General features: G+C 35.3%; 1 protein-coding gene across 1 annotated transcript; it reads left to right on the top strand.

Moving 5' to 3' along the window:
* The first annotated feature begins 126 nt into the window (after positions 1-126).
* LOC125680844 (TNF receptor-associated factor 4-like) lies at positions 127-7,894 on the top strand. Its single transcript, XM_048920630.2, has 9 exons — positions 127-411; positions 591-737; positions 838-889; positions 1,029-1,133; positions 1,468-1,707; positions 1,913-1,990; positions 2,963-3,103; positions 5,550-5,742; positions 6,637-7,894. The coding sequence occupies exons 1-9, from the start codon at positions 326-328 to the stop codon at positions 6,963-6,965; spliced, it is 1,371 nt and encodes a 456-aa protein (XP_048776587.1). The 5' UTR covers positions 127-325; the 3' UTR covers positions 6,966-7,894.
* The last annotated feature ends 2,226 nt before the right edge of the window (positions 7,895-10,120 follow it).

The following is a 10,120-nucleotide window of genomic DNA, read 5'->3' as shown; positions in this document are numbered from 1 at the left end:
TAACCATGGAAATGTAAAGTGTTTCCAATACTTAAAGTGTGGTTATTGATCAATTAAACGGTAACGAAATGAAATTACATTTCTAATAGAGAAGAAACTCTGCCTTCGTCAATAAACTTCTTTCTTTCCACGAACTTCTTATTTGATTATGTCATTTGATCAATTTAAATCATTAAAAATAATAATGAACAAAGAACAAGTTCGATAGCTCTGTTGAAAACCCAAGACTTTCACTGCTGGTCCGTTTCTTTTTAAATAAACACAATTATTGACCGAAAGTAAGATCACCGTTAAACATTTCTGTCGGGAAGATTCGTGAAGCAAGATGGAGGACGATTTCTTTTTGAGCGGGCGTGAGAGCACATCCTTTAGTATGTCATCCCGAATGGGGATGGAGGGGGGACTGGTCAGGTAAGTATAGCTTCTGACATTTATTTCAAAACTTAGATTTTGTGATAGATTTTTATTCAGTGAATAAAATTTCATTATGAAATTAAAATAACCTTTCTTCATATCTATATTTACCTTATCTTTGTTGTAAATTGATACTGAAAACTGTAATCTCAATATCATTCACTATATTCCTACAGCGGGAATGGAGACATTCAATATAACTTTCTGCAACCGCTGGACAGTTCCTATGAATGCCTAGTATGCAGCCTTGTACTTCGTCGTCCTGTGATATTCGAGAAGTGTGGCCACCGCTGTTGCGCGTCTTGTTTGTCGACTGTCATGAGGTAAATTGCCAAAAATAATTCCTGAATACTCTTTGAAATCGTGTCTATTTTGATTGAAATTTCTTTGGAAATGAGATTCTAAATGAAAATATTTCCTTAGAGGCGGGGGAAAATGTCCTATTGACCAACAACCCATAGACAGAGACCGAGACGTAAGGTTCTTCAGATGTGTTGTAGGCTTTAAACTGTTGTTAAATCTTTCATTTCATCTCTCTTTCTCTGTCCGCTTCACTGTGATATTAAAGTAGACTAGTAAGGTTTGCTTTACCCAAAACCGTTTTCTGTATCTAGGTGATTCCTGACCAAGCTTTCCAGCGTGAGATTGATCTACTGCAACTGAAATGTTCTTTTGTGCACAAAGGTTGTTCTTGGTACGGGCAGATGAAAGACATAAAGGTAGGCCATCCTCCAGAATGAGACAAAAACTTTTCCCATCTTCTTAAATCGACAGAATAGAACATAATAACAGGCGAAAATAACTAATAGTGATCAATCTCATAACTACTCGTAACATTCTCAAAATATACTTTGGATTATTAATGCACATATACAATATAGTTTTCCATTCATTTAAAGTAAGTTATGAACACCCCTTGTTCAAAATGGAAAGGTCGGTTTTGTCATACATATATATTGCACCTTTTTTCTGTACCTCTTCGAAAGGCTGGAACTATATACTCCACATCTAAAGTAAGCATAATATTTAATGACTTTCCTATAAATTACGAAGGCCCACTTGGAGGAATGTAGGTACGCATCTGTAATGTGTCCAAAACGATGTGGAGCTGAGTTGGGGAAGCCCACGATACGACAACATTTACTAGAGGAGTGTCCGAAGAGAGAGATTAAATGTGACTTTTGTGATATCCCCATTCTGTATGAGCAAGAAGAATCACATCTACAAGTCTGTGGCAGATTCATGATACCGTGCCCCAATGAGTGTAAGAAAGGGGAAATTCCCAGAGAGGAGGTATGAGTAGGTTTCAAGTATTACCATATTCATAGGGAAACCATATGCAATTTAAAAAAAAATAATCATAATAATACGCATTCTCCTTTCCTTACTAACAGATGATACCATGTAAATTGTGCTCATGTACAATATCATGATAATGAAATGGAAATGTTATGCTCACCCTTTCTTGTATGAGGAAAATATGTATTGGTTTCTGTAGATGCAAGAGCACTTGGAGAACAGATGCCCACAGCAGCAAGTTCCGTGTCCGTTCCATGAGGCTGGGTGTGACTTTATGGTAAATGCATATATACAAACAAATTACATGTACATTGTATATGTCTATAAAATCTCAAGTCATCACAAATGAATAAAAATTATGTTTTATTACCTGTCGCCGAGAGACAAACCACAAGCGTTTAAGGAGGTTATTTACATAGTCATAATGGTTGACTTCCTTTTAAAACATGGATGAGAATTTAAAAATCAGCAATATTTGTCAATTCATTTAAAAAATCTTCGCCTAGCTAAGTCACTCAGTAGGTAAGCACATCGGCTGCTGAACTTTAGATCGCGGGTTCGAATCCAGCAGGGGTTTTAATTTTTTTCAGATTGCTTTCTACTACAACTGAATTTTTGAAAGTTTTCAATTTCAAATATTGTTGTACATAACCTCCATTTTTCATCCATATCAAATTTCTCTGATGTAGCATACTTCCTTAACAAAGGTAGTGTTTATTTCGTCGCCAAGTGCCCGGCTTTAGAACAGGTTTGGGACATTTCCCCTATAGTCAGGTGTGATTATCCCACTTTAGCGTAAAGATAAACATTATCACAGTTATTCTGTTGTTATGATTGAAACTAATCGCAAATCCCGAGTAATGCTGAGTAAGTGCAACAAACACCCAACACGGCCCACATTGCCTCTATAAAACTGATAACTTGTTGCGTTAGAAAGAAGGTAAATCGTGAGTACTTTTGTTTTGATTAATATGATTGGTAGTAGTTTTAGACAATGACATCTCAGCAAGTTTTTTTCCCCCAAAAGAAACACGAATAAACGTATTCCTTGCGTGTTTTTCTCGAGGACACGAGATGTATTTACTCTAGCTAAAGAGGAATAATCGCGTTTTAGCGAGGATATATCGGGGGAAACGTTCCCAAACTGTTCAGAGTAAACGTCACGGATCTCTCGGATATGTACGTAGTTATGTTCAATGTTTCTTACTGCCATCAACTTATCTAGATATGAGGGTAAATGTTTTAACAGAGCAAGAGAAAGCATTTACATAAGCACATCAAAGACGACCCAATCCAACACTTGGCCATGGCGTGTGATGTTATATTCAAGCATTCAAAGACTCTGGAGGATAACGAAAAGCTGCTCGGAAAGCATACAGAAAATATACAGGTATACTCCAACAGTTAATATCACTAGCATTGCCTAAGAGTTTACTATTATTCAAGTTATAGAGCATGTAAATCAACAGTTAATATCACTAGCATTGCCTAAGAGTTTACTATTATTCAAGTTATAGAGCATGTAAATCATTTTTCTCCAAAAGAAATTACTTCTTTTATAATAGTGAATTGAACCCACCCCCACCCCCAAGATTGTAACGACACAAACATGTCTTTTTATTTATTGGACATCACTGCTCTATTGTGACATAGACTAAATTCTGATAACGGAGAGGCTTCGTTGGGGCTTCGTTTATATCGCGGCGAGGTAAGCTGCCTGTATTTTTATGCTCCCCTCAAGTTTTTTTTCTCCGAGCTCATATTTCTTAATGCTTTCATCAGAAATTTGGACCAATGTTATTTTGGAAAGGTGAAGGTCACTCAGAACATTATACCGTATATGAGGAAAAACTTCCTTATTTCAACAGTTTTTGAGCAGGTATTGATCAAATATCACACGGATAAGTATTAGACTGTCAGATAAGAGTCACTCAAAGTCATTTTGTAAAAGTTACTCAACACATACCTTACATATGAATAAATGCATTTCGAGTTATTGATCATTGTGCGAGTCATTCGTCATAGCGAATTGGTTAGATGCAGTTCGGGGAAGCATCGATCAGTTTTGCCGATGTTCTTGATACTGTTGATACTTTAGGTCTGAATACCATACCGTGTCTCCAATGACATTTACTTCAAAGAATCAATCGAATCCTGTATGTCAGAATAAATATATACACGTACGTGTATTATTCGTATACTCGACAATTTAAAACACCGTTTGCTTCCGATATCGAGGCGGTGTGATTTAGTTTTCCTATGATCATTAATGATCACGACTTGCACATGCTGGAATTTAATGATCGGTAATCAGAAGTTGAAAAGGTCAATCTGGGTAAACATCTTTTTATTAGAAATTAATATGAAAGTAGTCTCAAATATATTAGCTAACATGCTATACCTTCTGTCTATCCTTATCATGAGTTTTCTAGTCAGCTGTATGCAAGTAAGTGGATATATATCTTTCTTTTACATACATTTAATTTAACTGAATTTCAAAATTAAATTTAAAAAACCACCAAGATGTGTTTGTGAAACACAAATGCCCCCGATAATGTCAAATTCCTAAGACGGCTAAGGTCACAAGGACAAATATCTTGGTACCAGTAGAAAGATATTGTCACAAGAAATGCTAATGTACAAGATGAAAGCTCTAATATTTACCATTTACAAATTATGACCAATGTCAAATTAAAATGTAGGTCAAATGCCAAGGTCAAAAGGTTTAGTACCCACGGAAAAGTCTTGTCACAAGGAACAGTCATGTGAAATATCAAAGCTCTAGTATTTACTGTTCAAAAGTTATTAGCAAGATTAAAGTTTTCAAAAAGTAGGTCGAACTCCAAGATCAAAGGTAAAAAATGTTGGTACCCACGGAAAGGTTTTGTCACAAGGATACTCATGAGAAGTATCAAAGCTCTAACACTTGCTGTTCAAAAGTTATTAGCAAGGTTAAAGTTGTCTAAATGTAGATCAAACTCCAAGGTCACAGGGTAGAAAATGTTGGTACCCATGGAAAGGTCTTGACACAATGAACACTCATGTGCGATATCAAAGCTCTAGCATTTGCTGTTCAAAATTATCAGCAAGGTTAAAGTTTCAGACAGAATGATATAATTACGGAATGACAGACAGGACAAAAACAATATGTACCCCGTTCTTCGATCTCGGGGGCATAAAAATAATTGCATCGATCTTAACAATATAAAACGTCTTTCATATGATTTGATGAATGTACTAATGATTAGAATATACATAAATCTCAACTAAAACCCAGTATTCAAACATTATATTTATATTACTACTGTATACCCCACGCAACGAAGTTGCAAAGGATATAATGTTTTGACCCTTCCGTCAGCAGTTAGTCCCTTTCTTGTCAGCGCAACTCCTCCGAGACCGCTCAACAGAATTTCGTGAAACTATGTAATTAATAAGGACACACTGAGTAGATGTGCATATTCCCAGGGAATACGGATTCAATAATTGTTCTGGGAGTTATGCCCATCTGTTCTGTACTTGCAGTATTGCATAGCGTTACTTTTCATTGTGCAAGACATTGACTAGAAATGTTGGAGTTTGGGGTGTGTGAGTTTGCTCACGTTTGCTTTCTTTCATTGAATAACTTGTGTTAAAAGATAGACTGATTACAAAAATTTTAATTCTCAATGAATATTTTCCTATTTATTTCGACACGATTTATTTTGTACATGTTGGAAGATGCATATTTCAGTGGTAATTGTATTCAATTGTATTTTCCATGTAACAAATCGTTTAATAGACGTTAAACTCAAGTAGTCATCCAAATGAAAATTGCATATTAACTTTTCGTGCAGACAATGGAAAAGAAAGTAAGCACTCTGGAAAAGCTTTATGGTTGTCAGCTTGTATGGAAAATTGAAAAATGGGAGAGCAAAATGGATGAGGCAAAGCTGGGAAGAAAGACGACGATTTTCAGTCCACCATTTCTAACCGCTAGACACGGCTACAAAATGGCCATGTCGATATGTCCTTATGGTGATGGAAGAGGTACGGTAGATATGTATATCCAAATTATTTACTTTTAAATCACAGTGTCTGGTACAAGATATTGATCGAAATAAAAAAAAAATTAAAAATAAACAAAGTTAAAATTGTTGGTGCTTTTTTTCCTTTCAATTGTAACTTTGTGTTTGATTTCAAAACTCTATGTTGTAACGCCTGATGATTTTTTGCGTTAAAATATTTCAACTGTAACTTTATGGGGTTTTTCTTTCAATTTTAACTATATTTTTTCATATTACTTACATTATATATATATATAATTCAATAAAAAAAGCAGGAAAATGTTCACCTGAGGATGGATGGGTGCCGTACGTCGCTGGTTCGACCCCGGGTTGGGGCGAAAATTTTCAGTACCTAGTTGTGATTATTTAGTGCTTTATATATTAATTAATTGATTATCACATGTATCGTTTAGATCCTAGGGGTAAACGTAAGGTTGGGTGTTATAATTGTTTGTTTGTGCTTTATATATATATATTAAAATGAACAGTATTGATTGCCAAATTTTTGGGACACAATCTGTCCCTTCCTCCAGGACGGGAGATTCATCATCACATGGGTATACAACTACATTTGTAGATACTAAATTAATGGAATAATTAAACAACAGGTCTACACCAAATGAGCCGCATTTGGCGAATGAATAGTCACTACATGTACCTACTTTTCTTGCTTTGATATTAACAAGGTACGAGTCTTAAACCCACCCTCAGGTCACGGGACGAACCCTCTAACCACTAAGCCACGACAATGGGCGCAAGTGTTAACTCAAATGTTAATGCTATTCCAACTTAGTGGGCATTCTTAATGTAAAGCTGCACATATTATTCACTGAGGTAAGTTTTTGGAGGAATAAAAATATTAATTATTATTTTTCAGCAAGAGGGAAATTCCTTTCCATCTTCATTTGTATTTGTAAAGGCGAATATGACGCTTTGCTTACCTGGCCGTTCTATCACCGTATTTCCTTTACCCTTGTGGATCAGTGCCAGGACCCCGCCGCTCGTCGTAATGTGACGTATTCCATCAAACCGAACACCATCAAGGATAACAAACCATTCCTTGGACGTCCAATCGGAGAGAGGAATGCCAGCTTTGGCGCACAAAAGTTTGTGGAATTAGAAGTTTTGCGAGAGATGGATTATGTTAGAGACGACTGTGTGTTTATAAAATGCACGATCGATAGCGAGGAAATGATTCTCTTGTAAACCAGTTTGATAGAAGTTCGACGATGCCAATCGGTTGAAGCAATTGAATTAGACATGTAGGTGGCATAATATATATATATATATATATATAAGAATATTTCAGTTTTGATTTTTTTTTAAAGTTATAGCAGTGTTGATGTTTTACAAAATTTGCATCTTCGACGATATTTCTTTTGTCGCCACCAGATACTACAATGTCAGTGCCGGTTATATCATTTGTTAAATAAAATTCATTACATCTAGTTAGTCATTGTATCGACTAAGTCATGGCAGTTTTGTAGCTCTCGTGCACAGGGATCCGAGAAAATACAAATATCGAACACTTTGGACACATGATGCAGTGTGGAAGAGCAATTACATGTATGTCCCCGATTAACCATAACAAAGGGGCAGAATAAAAACGACGTCAAGTTTCAGTCCAAAGTGGAGAAGTTTTTCTCGACTTGACGGAAAAGGCCGAGCGATATTCCCATTAACTCCAGTGAAAACGTACATTTGTACATGGGCAAGCTGACTTTTCTCTATAGCATCTGGTTTAACATGCTTATGTATTTTCTGTGTGGACTTGCATGTAGGAATGAGAGTACCAAACCCCCGTATGCGTAACCCGGACGGAGTTTACCCAAGATTGAGCGGAGGTATAAATGTCTAGGTGTTGCGTGATTGGCTAATATCAAGAGTGAAATTATTTGGAATTGAAAGAAATATTATAGAGGTTCAAATTAATTGTCAGGATGAAAAATTATCGCACAAAATCGAGAAATGACTGAGGAAATTACCATGGTAGGGGTGTGCTTAATATGAAGTGTGTAATTTACTGCAGATTGCTATGTGTTGTAAAAAAGTACAAATATGGCCTATAAAAGGCACGGGACCCTATATATTTTTTGTCATTTTTTATCAACACTTGGAATGAACTTTGAAATGTTTGCGGTCATTTGTTTAAAATCGATATAGTTAATTAGTGAGAGGGCCAAAGGTTAACATTGAGGTCTATGGGAAATGAATTGGTACTCTTTTCCCTGTAGGGTCCACGCAATGACTATGAATTGAATGCATCCCGACCCCGATGATTAAATCTACTTAATTGCTCATCGCCACTCAAGTTTATTAAATATGTGTTCCTTTGGCCATATTCCATATATATAGTAGTTTAATAAACTTCGGGATATAGTTACAATGTATATTAATGTTTATCTTTTAACCCTATGTACTCGAGTATATATTTTGTGTCTCAAATGTGATTATTTTTAAATTGACAATCATGTTTTGATCCCTACGGTGGTATATTTAGGACATGCAAATATTTTTTTACTTCTTATTTTGGGAAATATTATCTCGTTTGCACGACATAATATCTCGTTCGCACGAGATATTATCACGTTCGCACGAGATAATGATCTCGTTCGCACGACATAATATCTCGTTCACACGAGATAATTTAATATCTCGTTAGCACGACTTATTATCTCGTTCGCACGAGATAATATCTCGTTTGCACGACTTATTATCTCGTTCGCACGAGATAATTATCTCGTTCGCACGACTTATTATCTCCTTCGCACGACTTATTATCTCGTGCGAACGACATAATTTCTTTTTTTAAACTTATTTTGTGTAGTCATTTTTAAATACCAATCAGGACTGTATATTTCTTTAATATGAAATTCCACTGTGTAATCATGAAAACTCAAACTTAAATGATAAAATAAAGAGGGTTTTAATTCATTCAACAACTAAAGCAATATTCAACTTTCTATAATTGTGTGTAGAATTAAATATTTACACATGTTTTGCAGTTTAGGTGCTATATGATTTCTGGATGACTGATACCTTTTTTATGTTATCATGTATTATTGGTTTAAAGTCTTCAATACCCAATGCCTCTACCAATACGTAGAAAGCCCTAACTTGGGGAATTTTACATTGCGGGAAGGGGGGGGGATAATTTCATATTCAAACAAGGTTAAGTTTAACCATGAGTGAGGGTGCAAAAACCCAAGCGAGACTCATTCTAAATTAGTTACCAAGGTGCATATTCCTGTTTTGTTGGCTTCCAAAATACATGTATGAAATACAGAAAATATGTTGTTTTGTGTGGAATTTGCAGAATTTACACTCTCATGCCATTTGTTTTTTACTTTGACGTCGCTACCTTCGCTCAAAGAAATCAAAGAACGTATTTTGATACAGATTTAAATGTGTACATGTAGTTCATTTCTTTTATTTTGCAACGGTCCTTTTGTTTTTTGAAGAAATAACTAGTTAATTCCATTTACACAAAGAGTACTATTAGAGGCACATAATTGAAATTTCCCAACTTTTCCCTCATCCATATTAAATACTGAAGTCAACTTCTGAATACCATAGACTCTGGTCAATTAATTATATAGTAATACCAAAACCTTTCTCGTGCGAACAACATATTATGTCGTGAGAACGAGATATTATCTCGTGCGAACGAGATAATAAGTCGTTCGAACGAGATATTATGTCGTGCGAACGAGATAATATCTCGTTCGAACGACATAAAGTTTTCCAACATACGAAGGGAAAAAATATTTGCATGTCCTAAATATACCACCGTAGATCCCTAATGGATCAAAATAAATATATATTTGGTTTTATTTTGTGTTTAGTCTTATCGCATTGAACAGTGAGGTCGGTCCAGAAGGAAATGTTTATTCATTTCTAAGTGTATGCTTTAAACAGTTGTTTTACCGTTAAATTCCGGAAGTCATTCATGGTTTGCAAATCGTTTGATATAGAAATCAAAGAAAATTTCAATCTTAATGCACCCATGAAACTTCGTAGATCAGAAATTTTTGTATGTAAAATTTATCATTTCATTTACATTCGTTATTCACAATGAATAACAGGCTTATCTCACACTTTATGTATCCTTGGAATTAAATCAATAGTAATGAAAATATCCAAATTAAGTATTTGCCTAAATGTCGAATATACAAGTACACTGAAGTTGATATTAAAAAGATGCTGGAATTCCTCATTGACAGTATTTTCCTAGTCTTTGGTGATCAGGTCTTCTAACGGTATGTTGGAATTCCCATGGGCACGAATTGTGCTCCTTTATAGCTTAGCTGTTTTTGTATCCTCATGAGGCAGAATTTATTCAAAAGGTTCTACATACATGT

The sequence above is a fragment of the Ostrea edulis genome, chromosome 1 (genome assembly GCF_947568905.1).
Source record: "Ostrea edulis chromosome 1, xbOstEdul1.1, whole genome shotgun sequence".
Classification (NCBI taxonomy): Eukaryota; Metazoa; Mollusca; class Bivalvia; order Ostreida; family Ostreidae; genus Ostrea; species Ostrea edulis.
This window is presented reverse-complemented; position numbering and strand designations above follow the sequence as displayed.

Excerpts from the sequence above, each read along its gene's own strand:
- LOC125680844 (XM_048920630.2), top strand. The coding sequence starts at position 326 with ATGGAGGACGATTTCTTTTTGAGCGGGCGTGAGAGCACATCCTTTAGT. Across the intron at positions 738-837 it reads TGTTTGTCGACTGTCATGAG|AGGCGGGGGAAAATGTCCTA; the intron begins GTAAATTGCCAA and ends ATATTTCCTTAG. Across the intron at positions 1,134-1,467 it reads GGCAGATGAAAGACATAAAG|GCCCACTTGGAGGAATGTAG; the intron begins GTAGGCCATCCT and ends TAAATTACGAAG.